Source organism: Daucus carota, chromosome 2, assembly GCF_001625215.2.
Source record: "Daucus carota subsp. sativus chromosome 2, DH1 v3.0, whole genome shotgun sequence".
In the NCBI taxonomy this organism is placed as follows: domain Eukaryota; kingdom Viridiplantae; phylum Streptophyta; class Magnoliopsida; order Apiales; family Apiaceae; genus Daucus; species Daucus carota.
This window is the reverse complement of record NC_030382.2, coordinates 245103-269114: the sequence shown is the minus strand read 5'-3', so window position 1 is coordinate 269114 and position 24012 is coordinate 245103. Positions and strand designations below refer to the sequence as shown.

General features: G+C 33.9%; 2 protein-coding genes and 1 long non-coding RNA gene across 4 annotated transcripts; 2 read left to right on the top strand and 1 right to left on the bottom strand.

Moving 5' to 3' along the window:
• Positions 1–920: 920 nt before the first annotated feature.
• On the top strand, positions 921–7941 carry LOC108192325 (uncharacterized). 2 transcript variants are annotated; one of them, XM_064086375.1, is made up of 8 exons: positions 921–1564; positions 3532–3570; positions 3660–3730; positions 6369–6433; positions 6522–6611; positions 6712–6804; positions 6923–7015; positions 7250–7941. In XM_064086375.1, exons 1-8 carry the CDS (start codon positions 1143–1145, stop codon positions 7703–7705), a joined length of 1329 nt encoding a protein of 442 aa, XP_063942445.1. In that variant the 5' UTR covers positions 921–1142; the 3' UTR covers positions 7706–7941. The 2 variants fall into 2 exon arrangements, with proteins under 2 accessions (XP_063942445.1, XP_017228347.1); XM_017372858.2 differs by lacking the exon at positions 6923–7015 and having other exon boundaries at positions 924–1564.
• Positions 7942–8848: 907 nt separating this feature from the next.
• Positions 8849–10580, top strand: LOC108192482 (uncharacterized). The gene is made up of 5 exons (XM_017372855.1): positions 8849–8932; positions 9132–9197; positions 9898–9996; positions 10249–10461; positions 10569–10580. The coding sequence occupies exons 1-5, from the start codon at positions 8849–8851 to the stop codon at positions 10578–10580; spliced, it is 474 nt and encodes a 157-aa protein (XP_017228344.1).
• Positions 10581–22571: 11991 nt separating this feature from the next.
• Positions 22572–23762, bottom strand: LOC135150233 (uncharacterized). Its single transcript, XR_010288515.1, has 2 exons — positions 22957–23762; positions 22572–22876 (listed from the first exon to the last, which is right to left on the bottom strand). It is a non-coding gene; the product is annotated as an uncharacterized LOC135150233 (long non-coding RNA).
• Positions 23763–24012: the final 250 nt, after the last annotated feature.

The following is a 24012-nucleotide window of genomic DNA, read 5'->3' as shown; positions in this document are numbered from 1 at the left end:
TAAAATCAATATATCTATACTTTATTATTAAAAAATAAATGTTAAAAGTTTTATTCATCATTACTGGCTACCAGACTCCTAATTTACAACATATTTGAGTAGGTCTTTTTTATTATAATTAATTAAAATTTAATTAAATATTCTCATTAAAAATTATTTTTTGAACCAATTTATAATTCAAAATTTTAACTAATAAAGCTTATTTAACATGTAATGTAAAAATATTTATAACCAATAAAGTACATAGTAAATTAATTAATTACTAAAAAATATTGAAATAAAATAATAATAATATTTCTTCTTTTTTTTTTGACAAAATAATAATAATATTTCTAAATAAAATTGATATTATAATATACTCTTGGAGAGGAGAGTTTAGCACGTATTGTGATGGTCGTTGAAAATATAATTCCGTAACTTATGTTTTAATCTTTTTACTTTTGAATAAAAATATGATATTTGAATTTATATATATAAAATAAAATTTTAACAATAAGTTGCGGAACTATACCTTATAAGAAGTTTAAAATACATGTAAAACGGTAAAAGAAACTTCAAAAAATGTGACAGCACGAGTAAGTGAGAGAACGATAATATCTGTAATTAATGGCTTTAATAGAGAACAAATACTCTCTCTATCTCATATTACGTGTCGTGTTTGTTTCTATCACGTTTGCCAACACACACTTTTAATCGTTAATATCTTTAATTTCGTATCAGTATCAAGTATAAAATTTTATTGTATTAAAATAGTCAGTAAATACGAATCAAACAAGATCACACACAACAACTATACTTTGTCTTACACGTAAATTAATAATTTATATTATTTTATAAACAGTCTCGACATATTAAACAGAAATAAAAAAAGAAACGGAGGCAATAGAAAATTGGCCCAACAAATAACAAATATTAAAATAAATAATTTGTTCCCGAGGCCTTCAAGCACCCTCTCAACGCAATACACATACCATATATCTGCATTCTTCCCCATTAACTCCTATGCACATTTATATCTTAGTTTAGGGTTTCTTGGGATCACCACCACAAAATCTTCTCTACCGCAAAGCCACCCTAATTCCAAATAATTAATTTCATTTGATTAATCGGGAAATTATTATTTTTTATTTTCCGATTAGTTCATGCCAATGGATTCCGGAAATGAAATGACGGCGGTCATGTTAACGTCGGGCGCAAGCGGCCGCATCAACGCGCTGATTTCTTTACGCGCGTGGAGGAGTTTTCTGACGTTACTCAATGCGTTTCTGTTGATTTTCCTGTTCCCATTCCGTGGCCGGAGGAAATCGCCGGTGACGCCGCCGGTATCTCCGGAGAAACCGGGTGGTAATAAAGGCTTGCCGGCAGTTAGGGTTCCAACGAATATTGTGCCCTGGAAGAGCTGGTCGACGGAGGTGGCGGCGCGGCGTTCCCTAGCTATCCGGAGGGTTACGCAGGAGAGCGCTGCGTTAGAGGGAGAGTCGGCGAGGGAGTTTTGTTTTTTTGGGACGCCACGTGGCGAGACATTGTTTACGCAAAAGTGGGCGCCTGTATTGACCGAAGCTAGGTGAGAATAAAGCTTGCACTCTTTGTTTGAATATTTTGGCATGCATGTGTGTGCACATTTTGTTTGAGTAGATTGCGGTTCTGAAATTTATTAGATTGTCTTAAATAATATGCTTCGATGACGGAGTATTTGTTTGGTGTTCAAGTATGGGTGTATTTTTCGTGTGGCTTTCGAGTTACAATATAACATTTTAGATGTTAAAGTTATAGCATTTTGGTTAATGTCCGGGAGTTTTCATCTTGGAGATTGATTTTGAATGATTTGTTAATAGTTGATTTGAATTTTCGCATTCAATTTTTTGGTGTTAGTAGTGTATGGTGGCATTCCGTAGAATGTAGATAGAGAGCTTGCACCTTGCAGTAATGATGTTTATGTGTCGTCGGCCAACTGATACATACTGTATCATGTGCTCAATTATAAATGGCAGATATGCTGACAAGCATTCACATTATTCTTATGAATTATGTGCTCTCTGCAAGAAAAGAATTCCTTGAGGTTTACAGTTGCATCGTGTCTTTGTCATGATAGTGACGATTCTGTCAAGTGTACAATTTGAATTTATGCAATTATTGTTTCAGGGAATTTGGATTTATTTAAGCTATTGATTGATACAATTATTGTTAGTACTTGTGCGATAATAATCCTGACAAGACATCAAGTGGCGCACAATGTTTGCATTTTTTTGTTAAAGTAAATATTTGGTGTACTTATGAGGAAAATAGAGGGCACACAATTCTAGGTAGTGATATGTTGGGAAAAAGACCACTGATAATGATATGTGCACCTGTTGCCTGTAGGGTCTATTTTCTATCTACCTGCACTATGAGACTAACTACAGCTAAGCATCAGTTTTAAAAGCTTTGGATGAGATTAATTCTTAGTCTAAATGTCTAATACAGTATTGTTACAAATTTAATCAGTTGTGGACCTATTCCAATTTGAATCTCCGTGAAGGAGGAAAACTAGAATAGAGGATTATTAATAATAAGCTATTTATTAATGTTTTGTCGATGCATCTAACCTTGAGCTTGATATTTAAAAAATGGAACAAAAAAGATATTTAGAGTCAGCTGATTTGATCACAATTCAGGAAGACAGTTTGTGTTTCTACATTGGGTTTAAGTAGAAGACTAGAAGTTATAACAGAGCAGAATTTTGTAACAAGCCAATTAAAATTTACTCAAGAGAAAAACTGTTTAAAAGTAGTGCAGGATGGGATAATATAATGTTACTATGAAACCTATTAACTAGTCTATAATGATTTTTGAACTTATAAGCTTAAGTGAGGGGTCTGTACTGTTTTGATTTCATTGGTTCAAAATATGAACAGGTTTACTAGAAATCAATATTTTAAAAGTGCATCTCTGTCTCTGGTTATTCTTAAGAGATCTGTATATACCAGAAATTTATTGCAAATTATCTGAAGTCCAAAGTTTGTAGTGTGTTGAAACTATCAAGTCCAACAGTGTGTTACCCCGAGTACTTGGTAGTTGACACTAGCATATGGACACTTGGTAGTTGAGACTAGCATATGGGTACTCGGGGTTTGACACACCAAACTAATTTTAGGCCAAAAACATGTAAATTTTTCATTATTGCCGAGTCCATGTTAGACACTTGTAGATGAGTCCAGGCAACATAGGTCCAACATCTTTCTATGTGTCTATGTTGCAGACATAGCATGTAATCACATTTTTCTGCTTGTTTACTACCGAAGTACATACCATTTGTAAGTTAAGTTTAAATCAGTTGCCTGTTTCTCCCTAGTAACTCAGTATAATATAAAGCTGAACATGCCTCTGTATATTGCATATCAGGTTGTTAGTGGCAATGATTTATTCGTAATGTCTATTTATAACTCTTATGATGAGGAACATTGCCTATTTGAGAACATTTTTGTTGAAGTGAAATCTTGCTGGTTATCTCATTGGATCAGTAGCTAATGACATTTCATCTTTCTTGTACAGGGGACTGGTTGTTCTTTTACATGGTCTTAATGAGCACAGGTTTGTGAAAAGTTTCTTATATCATGTCTGGCGTGATGAATTGTTTAAGTGTTTCTAATTACTGACGGCTTATGTCTCCCTTACTGCAGTGGAAGATATAGTGATTTTGCAAAGAAACTAAATGCAAATGGATATAAAGTTTATGGAATGGATTGGATTGGTAAGCTATGCCTTAATTTGGATTGCTTTTCTGCATTTTTTTTTATGTCTTATTGGCGTTCTGAAGGGTTTTGTACTGTGGATTGGAATTTTAGATAGCACATATGTAATGATGCTCAGATAACTGTAAAAAAGGACCAATTCTGTCTGTGCCTTTAAGCTATCAAAAACTAATACATCTTTTTAAATTTCAGTTTGTGGAGGAAAGTATACCTTTGATATATATAAATATTGTTACCATATAGGACACCCTACCCTTTTTATAGCGGCTAGTAAGATTGAATCTTTTACAATTTGGGTAGTTTACTTATCCTGAAACAAAATCATTAATAATTTTTTTTTATAAAAAATACAATATTATGAACGTCTTTCCTCACCTAAAAAAAGACCCTCTTCTAAGCCTAGAGATGCCAGAATACAAGAGAGGGTAAAATCAAGCTAAACCCTGTGTATTAAGAGGATAAAGTAAAATTGTTTGTAGCCTACTGATTGCCCTTGTTTCTTAGCAGCTGTAGTTGATGCAATAAGTGTTCCTTTTTTATGTTTAGTAATTAAAATGTGTATCATAACTCCAAATTCCATTTGTTGTGCTCCTTGGGGTTGCATATATAAATCAGTTGGCAAAGATTGGGTAGCTTATACCGGTAGTCTGTTGAAATATGGAAAAAGAAATGCTGATAAGATTTGCATCCCATTAGAGCTACTTAGTCAAGTAATGTTTTCTTCTCCGTGTCACATCTAGAAGATAGCTATGGGGAAATAAAATTTATATACAGATGGCTGATTTTTTTTTCATGTAAGTTATGTATTCAGTGATTTGTTGCATCCTATTCTAGGATCTATTTCATTTTAAAGATAGATATACCTTGCAACCTAAATGGAATAATCATAAATAGTTGCAAAACTGAGAATATGGTTTGTAGTATTTGAAGTTTGAATCCTCTGAACCAACGATACCATGTATAAACATATGATACTGTTTAAGCAATGCAATAGACTTCTAACATATTAGTTCATTCGTGAGCTCCAGGACCATTATTCGATGGTTATCCACATATTCTTGCACGGTAAGATATTGAATTGATGTCTGCCGGAAGCTTGAACCGGTAGTTAGTAGAAGTTTTTTAATAATGTCTACCCATTGCCTGAATGAGTGTTGACCGGCAGTTCTATTATTGCCAAATCTTTCTATATCACCGTAGTTGCCCTTCCTGTAGAAGTGGTTTTTTGAAAGGGGTTGCTTTTTCTTTCTGTTAATTGATTCATCTGAATGGTACTGTAACTGTACGTTTGGGTTTGGTCGATTGTTATCGTGTCACTATACTTTTGGATTTGATTGATGGTTATGATGTTCCTAATGAGATAGTTCAGTTATTTGTGGTTTAACTGATGTGTAACACAAGCATAGATCACATACATATTTATACATTTGCTTGTATGGACATAGAAGTGTGGACATTATGAAAATCTGTATATTGGACAGAAGACCAATAAGACTTAGTTAATAGAAGAAGAAACACCAAGCTACTCAGAAGCTAGGAGCATTTTCTTCTTAACCGTTTTTAAGAATAAAATATTATGACATTTACAGTGATATTATTAATTTTAGGATGAAATTTGCTGCCACCGGGTAGATAAAAATAGATGTCTCCGAGCTTGACTAAAATTTTGTATCCCTGTTCATTTATCTGCTTCTGTGCTCTATGGAAACCTTCAGGTGTCTAATAATCTTCAGAAGGAGCATTGCGTATTTTGTATACAAAGCATTTATTAAGCCGCACATTCCCATGCACGTCTAATCCTTCAGAGGATGTCATCATTATCTCCCATTCTTGTTTTTTATTAGTTTAGTAGTTACGATTATTCAACTATGCATGCACATATTTGGATGTTGCAGGGACTGAAAATGTTCTAACTGGGGCCCATTGGCACATAAACGTATAACGTGTGAAGCTTCTGCTGATAAGTAAGCTTATCTTTTTGTCTTTAAATCTGGCGGTGCATATATAGGAATTGTTAAGGCGGCATTTGATGGAGAATTTAGACACCTCTTCACAAGTGGGAAATTGATTGTAAAATCAGTTACCTTTTTCTTTCTTAATGATATAGGGAGATCTTGGTCCTAGTGGCCTCTGTTGTAGAATTTCCGTGGAATAAACCTTAGGTGACTATATGCACAATATACATACCACAAACTATATTTAGAAAGCCTGAGTTCCTTATGTTAGAAAAAGGTACTCTACTGAGCTCTCAAATTTTCCAAGTAGTTCTGTTGCTCATTTTAATGGTTAGCTAAGGTTTTTTGTGTGAATAATTACTAAGCAATATCCCTTCTCCATCTCGTGGCTTAATTGTCTTTGTAGTTCCCAATTTCTCCAAACTTTCTCCAAGGCCTCTTACATCCATGTAATTTATGTACACTTTAATTTCATCTCTAATAATCACATGTTTCTTTACATGCTGTCATAAACTTTAAGTTTAAACTTATAAGAAGGTGACATCTGCATGGTTTAGCCTTCAGATTACAATTAGTTTGTTTTCTAAATCCGTGTTTGTTTCTGGTAGTTCATCAACCCAGTTCAAGTTTATGATACAAGTTCCCTAACTCTTGGTATCTTTATTGATCTATAACTATTCAGGGCACGGTGGGAGTGATGGACTGCATGCATATGTTCACTCTTTGGATGATGCGGTTACAGATGTGGTATGCTTTTTATTGACCAAGTGTAGAAAATAAGAACAATGATCTAATGCAATTGCAATCTTAAAAACTTTGTCTTCAAATTTTATAGAAATCATTTATTGGAAAGGTATTAGCTGATAACCCAGGGCTTCCATTGTTTTGCTTTGGACACTCAACAGGTGCAGCCATTCTTCTCAAGGTTAGGCTTGTTGAAGCCATTATTTTAAACTAGTTAATAATGAGTATTTGAAATTGGCATATCCAAATTTCTGATTTCTAATGATTGTCCATCTATGCAGGCTGTACTTGATCCTAAGATTGGAAGCCGTGTAGATGGTGTTGTGGTGACATCACCTGCTGTAGGTGTTCAACCTTCGCATCCAATATTGCGGGTGAGAACTTCAAATTTTTTCAATAACTATTTGTGTTATTTCAGGACAGAAAATAATGTTAAAGCTCTTTTGATTAAATAACAAAGCTTTCTATTAATGTAAAATTGTGGCCAACTAGGATGTTTACTGCAAATTGGATCCCAACCTACGTTACCCGGACTCTTCATTTTGCCTCGAGTACCCGTGTCGGACATTCGACACTCGGACATGGGTATGGACACTCCGACACTTATTTTAAGCCAAATACATGTGAAATTTTCAAAATATTGCCGAGTCTGACACTCGGACACGTATCCAGTTTGGACACTTTCAGCCGAGTCCGAGTAACATAGACCCCAACCATTGTTAGACCGTTTTACATTCTTATTATATCGTTGGGGGATTCTTCTGTGTATGATTTGTGTATATTTTGAATAATTTTTTTCATGTAATTGACTAATTGCAGGTTGTGGCACCAATTTTTTCTGTACTCTTACCAACATATCAATTTGGTGCCGCAAATAAGCAGGGTACTGTTGTTTCTCGTGATCCAGCGGCACTGCTGGCTAAGTACTCAGATCCATTAGTTTATACAGGATCAATTAGGGTACGGACAGGCTACGAGATCCTTCGCATATCAGCTTACTTACAGCAGAATCTTGAAAAACTGACAGTGCCATTCCTAGTACTCCATGGCTCTGCAGATGCAATAACTGATCCAGTAGCTTCCCAGAGACTGTACAAGGAGGCGTCCTCGGCTGACAAAAGTATCAAACTGTTTCCTGGGCTCCTGCACGATTTGCTCTTTGAACCTGAACGAGAAGAGATTATGCTAGCCATCATTGAATGGTTGAACAAGAGGGTGCAATATCTTAGGCATTGCATTATAAGTAGTAAGGTTGTTTCACCGAAGACCATTTGATTTGCATTCTTAATTATATTTCCAAAGTCACCCCTAGAGGCCTTGAGACGAAGTGGGGGAGCTGGGTTTCGTTACTTAATAAATTATGACTACATTTATATAGACGTTTAAGAACCTGACTTGAGGTTCTATTTTGAGTTGTAAAACATGAATGCAGTCTTTCATGATTCCTTGTACTTTTGGAAGGTTTAGTGTGCTAGAAGTGCAATGCCTGTTCATCGGCAATTTATACTGAATTACAGGTTAATTGGTTAGGCAACCAATGACGTTCTAGTCTGATGGTGAAGAATTTGGTCTTGTGTACAATGGCTAATTGGTTAGGCAACCATTGAGGTTCTAGTTTAGTGGTGGCTCAGGTCCGTCCTGTGTACAATAGCTATTGATTATTGCTCCTTAAGTTGTATTTTGGGTAATTCAAATAAATAAATATTACTCGCTCTGTCCCCCTCATTTTCTTTACATTACTTTTTGTCATGTTTTTCCACACTCATTTAAAGTATAGCTCCATAATGTATTTTTTTTAAAAAAATCTCTGAATAAAAGTTTGATGTTTAAACTTTTATTCAAGAAAACAAAATTTTAAAAAAAAGTTATGAAACTATACTTTATAAGAGTCTCAAAATTTGTGCAAACAGTGAATGTAAACGACAAATTGCTATGTGCATAAACTATATACTTTATAAGAGCCTCAAAATTTGTGCAAACAGTGAATTTAAACGACAAACTGCTATGTGCATAGAGGCTCCGTGTATGTTTATGGTGATAGTTGTTTGCAACCTTCCCCCATCTATGTGCATGGAGGCTCCGTGTATGTTTATACCTCTTTTTATTCAGGGGCCTAAGGATCCGACAAAAAACTTGAATATTTATTTTAGTCCATTGATTGATGAATTAAAAGTTTTGTTGCATAATGGTGGGGAAACATATGATAGATTCTCACAATCAAATTTTTATGAAGGCAAATAGATGTGGATGATTAGAGACTTTGCTGCACTTGACAAGTTGAAGGGTCGACATGAAGTTCGAGTGGCTCCTCTTAATAGTGATGATGAAATTTTATGAGACGAGTACAAGACTCATTATTTCTCACAGTATGTTTGGATTTCCGTTATAAAGTATTGGGGATTATCAAAGGTAAATAAAATGTCAACTTATGGCAAGGAAGCGCACAACCACTTGAAGTTTTTTCCCACATCAGGGCCACATTCATATGATGTCAGACGAAAGGTATGTTAAATATACCTTTATTGTTTATTGCTTACATTAATTCTAAATTTGTCTATTTTTTTTAATTTTCAAAGGTCATTTTTTGTAAATTATATAATGCTAAGGTTGTCGTTTGTTAAACTTTATAAGTGTTATGTTAAATCTTTAAGTGGATTTTAACCTTTCTTTTGTTTTGAAGCTTTTTATTTTATATTCAAAGGTCATAGATGCTGAAAGAGAGAAACAAGGGAAAACGCGTATAATAGATGAAAAATTCATAAAGTTGGTATACAACCCTGCTGTCCTAGCCATCTTGGCTTTCAACGTTCATTTGTGTTTATTTATTTTAAAGGATATAATTTAGGATATGATGAATTTTCTTTATGAAATTTGAGAAATGGAACCCCAAGTTTGCTACAGATCATTTGGAATTAACATCAATATGTCCTGGAAATTGAGACCAAGCAATGCTACAAGTATTATCAATATGATCCTAATTTCTGAATACAAAGGATATGCCAATTTACGTCAACTGCCATTCCTCTACAAAAAATTATACACTGCCTAGGGTTTTCAACGTAATTGCACAATCCACTTGGATCATCTATTACAGAACGGGTCCTGACCCGATGCATTTTACGTCTGATTCAAGCATGAATTACAGGAAGATCCGAACTTCACCGTGTGATCCATTAATTTTTTTTTGAATTTGTTGTTCAATTATGACACCCCACGATTTCAGTAGACGGTTATTACTTCGATTTCAAACCTACGCAGACATGTAATCCCGCTTCCTTTTGAAACCTCACTTTCCCAAAAATCCGATCCGCACTGAAATTGGTGACCATGGACGGTGGTAAGTATTAATCTTCACTGTGTGTGCTTCATTGTGTGTCAGTGGTGAAAGTTTCTTTTACAATACATATGTTTAATATTTAATTTTAATATCTTTTTATTTGCATTTATTTTCCCATTGTTTTGCCCAGGATATTGTTAGCAGTCAGCAGATAATTGCAATTTTGCTCCTAATCTATTCCTTATTCCATGCCTATAACGTCGACGGGTCTTGCATGGCTTTCGAACTGGTTAGTCTTCTCGGTCGGATTTTGCTGCGGTATTATTGATGAAGGTGGGTTTCTTTGCCTGCAAATTTCTCTATTTATTGATTTTTCTTTAGCTTTGAATTTGATTGGGATTATAGAGATTAGTTGTTTTAAATGTTTGTATTAGCAGCAAAGAAACGGATAAATTGATTTTGTGTATTGAAGAACGGCCATGGTCACAACCAAAGACATTTTTTGACTTTTCCGATTTACACAATTTCTTTGCTTTGACAGGGATGTCATGAACTTTTGTCAATAAGTGGTATTAGCATTAAGGAAATGAAGGCAGTAGTGGTCGGTCGAAGTAACATTGTTGGATTACCAGTTTCACTTCTACTTATTAAGATGGATGCCACTGTTACTGTAGTCCAGTCACGTACTCCAGATCCAGAGAGTCACATACGTGAAGCAGACATAGGGATTGTTGTAACAGGACAGACAATGATGGTAACAAGTTTCTTCATTTTTATTTTGTGCGGTATGTTTGATATTCTTAATTATGGGCACCTAATCTTTTCTTTCACTGTTAATTCCTAAGTTGTGAAATTTGTTAGTGGTATATGTAGTGTCTGACATAATGTTTTTTACTCTCTGCATGATCTGTACAAGGAACTACATACCTTTCTGTATACCTAATAGGCCAATAGCAAAAAAAATGATGAATATACCTTTCTATATACTGTTTGATGTTTTATGTGTTATATACAGATATTTTGTGAGGTGCTTATGGCCTGTTTATGTGTTTACACAGTGCCAATCTATTTTAATTTCCTGATGATATCTTCATATTTGCCAACAGTGAACTGAAAATTGTGGTCTGTCTGAATAGAGACTCGAGGAATCGTGTCAGGCAAATTAGTAAGTATATGTAAATTATGATTCTTTACTGCATATTTTGGTTTCGTCATTCAAAAGCCTAACTATTTTTTAATTTTTGGCTTTATTTTATTTTTGGAGACATTTATCATGACATACAGATTATTTTGTCTCACGTTTTCAATAAGATTCGATGATAATTTTTTTTTTGGATATTTAGAAATGTCATTTTGTTGTCAATGTTTTCATATTTAGCCAGAGGTTTTATTTCATATATTTCACGATAGTCAAAAATATAATAAATAAAAATTTGGATAAGTTAAAATCATGCAACTCTTAGTTTCATATATGCTAAATAAAAAAAGAATTAAAAGACTGAGTTTAGTTCATTCTTAGAAAAGAAGGGACTTTATGTTGGCCAACCATGACAAACTTTTAAATACAATATGGAAACTTTCAAATGAAAAATAAAATTAAGCACAAGCTTGCGTAGCAAATAGTATTTGTACATGTACTCAAACTCTTGCTGCTAAAACAACCAAAATTTCCTACTACTCGACCCAAGGTCCAGGTTAAAATATCAGTTCCGTTAAGTCCGTGTTCTATCAGTTGTCACAGATGAACAATGAAATGCACAATGTATACACAGCATTCTTACTAACCTTTTCTCGATTTGACATTCTTTATAATTGATTCTTATCTTAAGTTCTGGGGTTACACATGTCATGACTCTCTTAATTGCCAGGCTTGAAATCCACCGACAATATGATACAACATAGTTATACAAGGTACACATTGCGACATCAATGCCACTAATTATAAACAATTAAATATCTAAATATATTTATTTCTTAAATTGAATAAGGCAGCTGGGAGCAACCAGTTTGTAAAACTGGACAATGGTATTCAAACATAAAGATTCTACTTTAACTGAACAGGGGACACATCAACAGCTTTTATTAAGATACTGATATAAAGGTGAAATAAAGTGTCTGCAATATTAGTCCCGGCCCATTCATGGTATATACTACTCCTATAATAACTTCAGGTTCCTGCCACATTTTTATTCCTTTTAGTGTTTAAGTTGTTTAACCCTATCATTCTTTTAAGAATATATATACTCATGGATGTTTCTAATATCTTTCAATTGGATGTCCAATGTATTCATAATACTACTCCCTACTGGTTGTAGCTTCATTATTTCTGAATATTTTGGTTAAATATTTGTCAAGTTAAATGAGATATATATGCATCACTTACATATATATAGTGCAAGGGCATAATATATTCATATGATTACTTATTTTGATGTTTCTGGACTAACTTAGCCGTAGTATTATCTCATGTGCTTCAAACAAGATATCTCTTGGTTTGTGCTATAGAATACAATTTGAATAAAAAAGAGTAGAATACAGTTGGATCACTTGGATTAATTTGTGATATTTAGTTTGTTCGGCACTAAGTGCAGTCATACCTTTCTAATTTTTGAAACTATGGGTGAGGTGAGGGAATTTTTAGTATTACTTGGAAAGCTTCATACGATATTTAAATACAACTACTGAGCTCTGTTTACGTCCTTTTTAGGATAGCAAAAAACACAATACCATATGCACCTATATTTATAGTTTCTAATGAATATTTTTGGCTCTGTTTGTCTATGGTATTGGTAAATTAAAAATTGTAGCCATCTTTTCTCATTTAGTGGAGTAAGAAATATCAAGATTTATAGTTAGCAAAAAAAATATCAAGAATTATCTTTGATATCTAACATGCACTACTGGTATTATGGATTATACAAACTACGATGATATGAAATATGCTATAAGTTGTTTTTAGTTTGGTTTATATTCCAGCTGTTCTATTTTACAAGATTTGTATTTTGATTCATCCAATTTTATTTTTAGATTGAAATAATTAAGTTTATAATGATTTCAGATCAAAAAATTGGATGAGTCGAAGTTTAAAAATGCCTGTTACCGCGGTGTGCTTTGAGTAAGATATGAACCGACTACAATTAGTGTATATGTTGCTTCTAGCCTTTGTTTAATGTATATATATTTGTATCCACATAATTTACTGATGTAGGTAAAAGTTAATGATTCAAGCCGCAGTCCAGGTCACAGAGGCAGGAGTCGCAGCCGAAGCCGAAGTAAGAGTCGGAGTAGGAGCAAGAGGTACAATTGATTTACATAATAAATGATTTGTAATGCATTCCTTTCGTTTATGGTATTAATATAGTGAGTACTCTGCAGCGTTTAATGATGCAACAAACAAAAGGTTGCAGAACTTAAGTCAAGGTGAATTTATTTCAGGGTAGACATAACAAGAAGATATTGCTTTAGTCGATATATTTGGACTTGAACCTCCACGCTCTTTAGCACGAGATTTTGAGTCTCGCATGTCTACCATTTCACCACCAAGACATCTTGAAAGTGAATCGTATTCCATGAATATGATATCTATCTAGTGTGATGTATGGAATATATGACAAAGGTGGAGTATTTCTATTGATCGGTCGTGTTATATAGGCCCGAGTTGGACATCCAATTGCTTCGATTTGAATTATCCGTACAATGCCTTTGCTTCAGTACGCTGGTGATTCCTAAACAATTCACACCAAGAGCTTTCTGATTGGTCCAACACACTAGCAGATCTGTATCAATGCAAGCCATGGCACCAGCTCACTCTCAAGCTTAATCAATTTGTAGCACTGGCTGTTTTTCAGGTATATTTTTACCATTTCTTGCATTTGTTGTGTTAAAGTTTTTATTTTTATGTCTAGTTTTATTATTTGATTGAAAAGCTGTTATCTTTACTGCAATAAGGGATTCTGGGTTGTCAGGCTCTAATTCTTTACGTGAGAAATACGGAGTTGATGATAAAAGAGAAACAAAGTTTGGAACTTTAATGAGTTTTTTGTCGTTGAAGATCATTTTTGAATTCAGATGTGATTTGGGCTTTCGAAACTAACATTTGGTTAGGAATTAATAAAGCTATAGATAAATGGCACGTAGCATTGTTCGGTTGGTATTAAACAGAAGATTAGCATAAGGAGGTGCATCTATATGGTTTTAGGCATGTATGCGTTTCATATATATGGTCAATTCAGTGACCGTGGTGATATACTGGGTGTTTAAAAATTATATACTACATAAATTATATAGTGGTCCAACCACAATATTCACGACCTCTATAGGTGCTAGATAGAAAGGAATCAAGAACATACTTTTATTTATTGACTCTTGAATATATGATACACAAAATTTTTCTAAAACTATGTCCGAGAAGGCTTGGAGATGCCACGGCTGTGTACGCATCAACAAAAAAGGTTGGGAAAGAGCTTGGTTGGAAGTAAGTTTTAAGTTCTTACTATTTTAAGTTTAAAGTTTTAGAAATTTATGAGTTGCTTATTGAGAACTCATTTGAGCTCATTTGCTGCAAAGTCAGGTATTTTGTGGCAAATTTAAGGTAAGCACTAAGCAAATAAGTTAATATAGGGTACTAGAACTTCTATTGTTCTATGTTTTTAAGGCAGATTATTTGCTTTCTACTGTGAACCATTTATTAATTTATAGTATTTTTTTTATGTAACAATGTGTTCCGAGGATTTCTTGTTTGGCTGAAGTATATTCCGAGGATTAGCCCATGCTTCGCTCACGGTAACTTTTGTATTTTCTATATTTTAACTTTTTAACCTCCATACACAATCCAAGGTCAATTATGTCTTTTTTTATCTGATTCCGGTGGTTCGACTACACATGGGTATGATCCATACCCGGATTCAGTTGTTTTTACAGCTTTGCATATCATAACCCACACTTACATGGGTTACACCCGCACAAAATTTTGAATTGTCAGTCAGCAAGTAGCGTCGTGTTATTAAGCACCATATCGTGTGAAACTTCTCTCCATTACCGTGATTATAGGCAAAACCATGTTGCTATCGAGGCTTGCTTATGCATTCCTTGCAGCATCGATTTGGCTTGGTAAATACTGAACTCTCCTTTGTTGAAGGCTGCTACAAATAATTTTTTTATGATATTTTTCAGCATTTGCGTCAACACATGTTTATTGTACCAAAACACATGTATCCAATTCGGTTGTATACAATTCGGTTGATATTACATCATTACCCGCAGGTTTTGTGTTGAATGATATAGACGGACCAAACCATTTTTGTAATATAGCCCATACTAATTTTGAACCTACATTTAAATATTGAGAGCAGATAAAAGTGTTGGATACAGGTGATATTAACAAAGAATATTTCCTCTGGATTGATTATATTAATAATAGTTTTTAAAATATTTTCAATTTTTTTAACAAATATTTAAAATTGAACGGGTAATGAAAATAGACCATTAAGTAATCCTATTGGTTTCCAGGAGCACATTACAGTGGAGCAAGATGTGAGATAATGTAAATGTTTAATACAATTCATGCTACCAACTTTAAAGAGGGATTCACAGATCGAGTGGTGAATCGCGTTCCAGTATGGCAGAATCTCATAGCTATTTCACAATATGGAATGGTTTTTTGCTGAGGCATGTTTGGACACCTGCAACATCACATAAGTAGGGACCTGGGTCTATTCTTCCTTATCTGCTGCCAAACTTCACACATGGATCATCATTTGGAAACAGTAGTTCCTAATGTTTTTTATATTGTAATTCTTAGTAAGTTGCTTCAAAGTTCTGAGCATAGTTTGCTTCTCATACTTATAATCTTATTCCTAGTGGTTTCCTCATGCAGTGACATTGGAATGCTTTGAAGTGGTTAATTTATAAAATCTATATCAAAGTTTATCAAAAAAATAAAGTATCATATATTCGTTCTTCACTCATAAAAATTAATTTTAAGTTGAATTAGTTTACCTGATATCTTTTCTAAAAACACACATGAATATATATTTCAAAAATTCATAAACTATTTTTCAATACTTCTGTTGTATTCACTTTCATTGAAATCAGGGATTCAGTTGCATATATGGTTGCATATGAGGTTGTATTCAATTGATTCTATTGTAATCTAATGGCCCCGCAGGGGCACCCATACATCAGTTGCAACTTACAGTTTTCCGTTGCATATGAGGTTGCATGCAACCTCATATGCAACCTCATATGCAACTAAATGCAACTGAAAACTGTAAGTTACAAATGATGTATGGGTGCCCCTGGCGGGGCCATTAGATTGCAATAGAATCAACTGAATGCAACCTCATATGCAACTAAATGCTTGTATTCAGTTGCATATGGTTGCATTCAGTTGATTCTATTGTAATCTAATGGCCCCGCCAGGGGCACACCATACATCGGTTGTAACTTACTCAGTTGCACTTAGTTGCATATGAGGTTGCATTTAGTTGCATATGAGGTTGCATTCAGTTGATTCTATTGCAATCTAATGGCCCCGCCAGGGGCACCCATACATCATTTGTAACTTACAGTTTTCAGTTGCATTTAGTTGCATATGAGGTTGCATATGAGGTTGCATGCAACCTCATATGCAACGGAAAACTGTAAGTTGCAACTGATGTATGGGTGCCCCTCCGGGGCCATTAGATTATAATAGAATCAATTGAATACAACCTCATATGCAACCATATATGCAACTGAATCCCTGATTTCAAGTTCCAGTTTTCAAATGTCATTTTCGACCTTATCGTTGGAATCGATATATATGGTTGAAATCAGGGATTCAGTTGCATATATGGTTGCATATGCAACCACAGTATTTTTGAAAATATTTTAGAGAAGGTAGTATTTTTGAAAATAAGATTGGATAAGGTGGTATTTTTGGAAATAAGATTGAAAACGTGGTTATGAATAAAAAAAAGCCCTAATTTTTATATCTTTTACTAATATTTAAAAATAAATTTAGCTAATATTTTATATTATCTTAAACTCCTTTTTTAACGAGGAGAGATATTAATTCTTCCACTATTTTTGGTCGGTTGGTGGTTATTTTACATTTTGCAAGTAGTTGTATCATGTACTTTAATACTAAAATCACATTCGATTACATCTTGAGGATTTTACCAAGTTGGAATGTGTTTTCCAGTGACTTGATAAGGTCGTCTGTGATGCTTATAAAGACTGCATTAGATGGAGACGATTAAGGATAGGCTTCGTTTAGGTTTTCAATTTTTTTCCTAACTGTAGAAGTAGTTGTTTTATGTTTGCATTGTATTACTTTCTTTCTTGACTTCAAATTTGAAGACTATTGCTACAACCATCTAAAACATCTTATATTTACTTTGATTTAATAAATTAAACTTCAGTGTCTCTGAACATCCTATTCCACAATATTCGTCTATGAATTTCTTATTGAGCGCGCTACAATTAAGAAGACATTGCAATCAATTATTAAAATATAAAAATAAAAGTTATCCGTGGGTGAAGCACATGCAATATTCGTAGCACTATAAACATCCTATTACATTTTTATTAGTCTATATCACAATCATAAACACATTAAAATCAATTACTTAAATATTATAAATCAAACGTTATCAAAGCCACACAAACATGATTTTTACTTTTTACATGTATCATTTTGAAACAACACCAACTTTTGAAGAAAACAAACGTTTTAAGTTATAATTTGTTAACTATATACTTATGTAAAGAAAAAACTCTTAGCAGCTTTACGGTATCATTTATTTCATTATTTATATCGTGCTCCCACTAGGTTTGTGTTAGGGGTGTACGCGATCCGGGTTGACCCAGTTTTAGCTTTTTACCAACCCAACCCATTAAAATCGGTTTGCCAATTTTTGAACGCAACCCATTAAAATTAATTTATAACCCAACCCAATTTATCGTGTTCCGGATAGGGTTGGTTTGGGCTAGTTTGTACGGGTTAAAAATGTCACAAGTGTTTCTCATCTAAATCATGTTATGCTTCTATCTTCTATCATATGCTGCTAGTGTATATTAATTTAGTAAATGTGATATAAAAGAGCTTGATAGGTCACTGTAGTCTAAAGACTGAGAAGGTGAAGGTGACTACTGTATTCAGTTTCGGTATATCAAATGATGAGGTAAAATATATCCATGCAATATTTTAACCATGTACATAATGATTAATCCTTGAACTTGACTAGTAAAATGGCATGGCTTTCATGATCTCATAGATCCATTTATGAGCAAATTGTCACTAAAAAGATATATAAGTTTTGGAAAATTTTTGATGATTAAAACATATCAATCAGTGGTAACTAGTAGTAAAAAAATTCTTTCTCTTAATTATATATATTATGTATTTTTAATATAATACTCCCGGGTTGGGTTGGGTTGGTTTAATGTTATTTAGACAATGCAAACAATAAGTTAGATTGTAGAAGGGGGGGTTGAATACAATCTACAAAAATTTCAATAAATTCTTGCACAACAGATTATATTCAAACTACAAGAGAACATGAAAACTAAAACAGAAATTTAAAGGACAAGGATCTTAAAAATTTCAGGTGGATTGTTTGATCCATCTGAGAGATTTTTATATTAAGAACCTTCCAAGTAAAAATACTTGGCTGCTTACAGAAGAATGAAGAGCAGAAGCTTACGATTTCTTGCTAACTTTCTCTAGTGCTTTGCTCTTCAGTTCTTGGTGTTTGGATACTTTGAAATGTAAATTACAAAGTGAATATATACTACTACAAACAAAACTAGTCTGTAAAAGTATTTTCCTACTCAATTTCTAGCTGATACAAATATAGAATTTCTTGGACTTGATACAGCATTTGGCAGCCTGAAATCCTTGTTGCTTTGCCAGAAATGGTAGGCTTCGAGGTTCTCAACATTTGACTAAACTGCTTTTGGTTTAGCTTCCAAAACTGGTGCAGTATCTGTCACATCAACCCATGTGCTCTTTGTCTTTTACTTGACTTGTAGCTGTCAATTGTTGATTGTCATTATCGATTGATAATATTCTTGAACTATCAATTGATAAGTTGTTCTGAATGAGCGATTGACAGTCTTCCTTGAATTATCGATTGATGGTGTTGATGTAGCGATTGATGAGCTCTCTTAATTTAGCCATTGATACTTCATAACTAGCGATCGATCTTCACTTCACTTGGATAGATTACATGACTTCACATATTTACAATTATGTCACCCTATCTAAACATCCATTGATAGATCAACTGCTAATCTAAAAGTATTCATAACATTACATCAATTGCTAAGATACTCCAGCTTTGTTACAGTACCTCATCATCCGTTGATGGGTTTATCTGATCAATCGATACTGCCTTAGCATGTTATCAATTGATCAGCTACATGCAATTTTATTCTAAGTGAGAATAAAAATATTTTGTATCATCAAGCATCACATATCCCTAACATTTAATAAAATCTAAAACCATGCCCAACCCATTAAATTCGGGTTAGAGCCGGCTCAACCCAATTAAATAACGGTTTAAGATTTTCGGTTTGGTTCGGCCAAAAATAGGGCCGATTTGGGTCGGGTAAAATGGTCTGTGTACACGCCTAGTTCAGGTCTCCTATTGAACTTCAAATTTCGAAACATAATTTATTTGGGTTAATTATCAAATAGGGCACTCGCTTCACACGAATATATCAACCGGGACACTCCCGAATTTTTGGTATCATTTAAAACACCAATTTCACAAATTGTATCATTCCGTTAAGTTTTTAAAAATGAGGTAACGGTGCCAGCATCCACGTCATTCATCAGCTGACTCAGCAGCCACATCATCCAGCTCATTTCTTCCACCAACACCCAGCGTATGTATATATTAGATGTATGTATATATTAGATTATTAGGGTTTCTTCTTTTTGATTTCAATCGATTAACCAGGTGAGGATTGTGATTTGGTTTTGAGTTTTCAACTACTTACTTTGCATTTGTATATATATCCACATGCTTGATTGTTGTTTGAATTGGTTGAATCGGTGATGAACGGAGGTTGAGGCTGGGAGTTTCAGGCGGCGGTGATAGCCGCGGTGGTTAGGGCGGCGACGAGGCTGCACATCGAATCAGTGTTGTTTACACAGCAACATGGCAGTGTAATCACTATAGCAGCGAGGGTGTCTATATGTGCCTGTATTATGGGCGTCGTGCTTATGGTGTTTGAATTGATTGGTGGTGGCGGTTAGTGGTCGTGAAGGTGGAGTTCGACGGAGCTGTTATGTAGGTGCCATGTCACGCCCAAGTCAGCGTCCACGTACATGACATTAACGATAACCGTCTGTTTTAACGGCGTTCTTTTTAAAACTTAACGGACTGATACAATTTGTGAAATCGGTGTTTTAAATGATACCAAAAATTCGGGAGTGTCCCGATTGATATATTCGTGTGAAGTGAGTGCCCTATATGATAATTAACCCTAATTTATTTTAAAGGCTTGATTTACTTAAAAAATTAATGTAAATATCTATTTGATCCCTCACAACATGACTTATTATGTTGAACAAATTGTAGTATTATAGTATTAGTATATTAAATTTTAGGAACCCTACAAGCTGATTGAGAAATATTTCAACATATATACACCATGCATGCCAGTGTAAAACTTATTGTTGCTGCTAGTGATAATTGTTTGATGGCGCTTTAGCTACCGTGCATGCACAAATGATATATGTTTGACTCATAAATATAGTTGTTTAAAATGGCGTGTCAACAATTCTCTTTCTCTCTATCTTGAATTCTCCTTATATTTGAATCTACACAGACATATTGGTCTATAATTTCTAAAATGTTGGTAAAGTGTTGTTACTGACTTCCTGGCATGATTTGTTTCATGAAAAACTTATCATCATAAGAAATTTTGAATAAAATTATTGTAAAATTATAGTATTATTATGTTCTCTGTTTAGTTGCAAGTTTAAAGATCATGATAATAATTTATAAAAATTATTAGGTAGTATTTAAGATGATAAGAAATAAATTAAAAATTAAATATATTAGGGTTAATTATCTAGTTGGTCACTGAAGTGGGCTTAATGTATCAAATTGGTCACTGAACTCAAAACAGTATCAAGATGGTCACTGTAGTGGCCATAAATATCAAACAAGTACCTTGAAATATAAGTTCAAGCAGTAAAAATATTTTTTATAAAGTTTTACACATTATTTTTGAATGTTACCAAAACCAAGTAAAATGTTATGACTTATTGACTTCTAATATTTATGATAATATATTTAGATTTTATCAAGTTTATTTACTATTTATTTTTAATTAAAACAAAGAAAATAACTATATAATAAAATATAAATAATAAATAAACTTGATATTTAAATATATTATTTTAAATACTAGAAGTCATAACCTTTTAGTTGGTTGTGATAACATTTAAAAATAATGTGTAAAATTTTATAAATAACATTTTTACTACTTGAACTCATATTTCAAGGTACTTGTTTGATATTTATGGCCACTTCAATGACCATCTTGATACCGTTTTGAGTTCAGTGACCAACTTGATACATTAAGCCCACTTTAGTAACCAACTAGATAATTAACCCAAAAATATTATGAGTGATATCCTTTTTTTGTCATGTAATTATCTGTAATATTTGATAACGCATTGTCCTCCCGATTGTATGTTCTTATTTGTATGGCTATCTTACTTGCAAGAGAAAATGAAACAAGTAAGGTCTTCCCTTAATTTTTCTGAAGATGTATCAGCCAGTGATCAACCTCTGTCCCCACGTACGGTAAAATAAATTCATCGAAAGAAGGGCATTATGGTGACTGAAGAGGCAAGGAAACCAAAAAGAAGGAGCGCAATCCTTTATCCCCATCAGACATTACAAGAGCTTCGTGGTATACATGAAGCTACAAAATATGCTGAAAGTTCACGTAAAAAGGTCAGGGGCGATATTCCTTATGATATCTACACTATGATGTTGAATATTTTTAGCTTCGTAAGTGAGATGGTTCGTTTTTTGCCTATGCAGGAGGCGACGAAGGCCCTGTTGAATGAGGAAGTGCTGAAGTTGGCCAAAAATCATTTTTGAAACCCGGTACGCATAATGCACACACATTATATATGTTTAGCCACTCGATTGCTACCTCAAATACTTAAGGACAATGCTAAGGTCATTATACAGGTAAATTTGTTCCTGTCTCTCTATCTCTCTATTTTCTTTGTACGTGCCTGAATTGTATCTTCCTCCTACACAATATTCTTTAATTAAACGATTCATGAGAATTCTATTTTTAATTAATTTTCATGATCATATTCTTGATTTGATATTTTATTAAATGGATTTGAACACATTGATACATGCATTCTCACATAATAAAGAGGAGAAAAAAAAAGGAAAAATGAATTTTTATATCACTCAACAATTTATTGGTTTAGAAACTTACCACTGTATTATAAATATTTTTTTGATACCAACGTTACCTTCAAATTAGAATTTAGCCATTCTGTTAACTATTCCATTAACTCTTTCATTAACTCTTTTAAAATAGAATTTTTTTTATCACAAAATTATTGACATTTTCAGAAAATTACCATCAAACAATAAACTTAATTGATATAACCACGAACATTACATACATTTCTCATTTTAGATATTCTTGGTATGTTTTAATATTAAGCGTTAATATATATCATAGATAGTTTTGCTGATATGCACTTTTCAAAAATGCTACGTCTACAGAAAGCATTTAATGGATGATTTATTTTTTTTTTTATTTTTTATTTTTTTTTTTTTTTGTCATAAGACGGTTGTATTATACCAAGATTGAAAATTACAAAATCCGGATGGACAGAGTTTCCTTCATTCAAGAAGGTATATCATCTAACCGAAAGTATGTAAATACTCCGGAAGCTTAGACAACATAGCCTTTCAAGTCAGAAGAGATAACCCACAAAAAAAGGGCCTCGTTAAAACCCCTCAAGAGTAAAACCCGGTGGGAAAAAACTCAAGGGGGAAAAAGAGTGCCCTACAAAAATTACATCGATTACAATTACAAAACAGACTGAAATGATGTCTTCTTTATTCCTTTATATCCATATTTGTAGCTCAATTGTCTAGGACACCAAATTCCCGTCTCTTTCAAACATCCTGAAAATAAGACAAAACCGAATGAAAGTGATATAAGCAAATTTGAAATTTATTAAAATAAAGACATAAATGAGCCAAACATTATGGCACTTAAATGCCTTTATAGGCCAAAATGCCCCAATCATGGTCGCCATAAATGGTACAAAAAACCTTAATTAAGAATAATGAATATCCTTAATTAAGGTCCAATTATCGCCCAATTTGCGCCCTTCTTTTCCGCCCCTTCCTCTTCTGGATCTCTCAACCACCATGGATGTTATGATCTTTGTTAGGCAAGAAGCTCCTGCATCCATGGCAATTAGCAGTACAAGAACAACCCACACACATAAAAGATGAATATTAATATAAAAAGAATAGTACACGTAGTACGAGAATTAGAAACAACAGCGGAAATAAAAAACAGAGCATCAATTAGATACAAGGATACAGGGTTCTGGTCCTTCTGGAGTGCTTGTCTTTACGCCACTGGCGCAACGCAGCACCTTCCTCCACCATATCTCCAGAAGGCGGGAGCACATGACAAATACGGCCAAACCCACTAAGCCAAACACACACAAGAACTCACGCACACACTCACACCTCCTATACACTCACCCACACCCCTCCTGGCCCCTGTACACCACATACCAGCACACACAATACACACACACTGGTATATACACACAAAGACACGCTATATATACACACACGGAAACACACGCAACAGTGGGGCTGGGAAAGGGAGAAAGAATCAGGGAGAAAGGAGGGAGAGAACCGGAGGGAGACGGCGGGGACTGGCGGAGCGACCCGCGGAGGTGGCCGGAAACGGCGAGGAAGAGAGAGATTCGTGAGGGAGAGGGCGGCGAGAGAGAGTGGCTCAGGAGAGAGAGAGACGCAGGGAGAGAGATGTATGTGTACATCTGGAGCTAAAATCAAACACACACACTTGAGATGGATGATTTATTTTTAAACATTAATTTTAGTACTTGAAAAATCTAGCTTAGCCTCTACTTAATGAAGACTTATCAATTTAATTTATTGAATCATTTTGATCATTCTACATGAATATTTTAAATCCCTAAAATAAATACATATGGCTTCTCCGAATAAGTTCAGTATGCTTAGATTGGGAATTGAATGAGGAAGAAGAAATACCA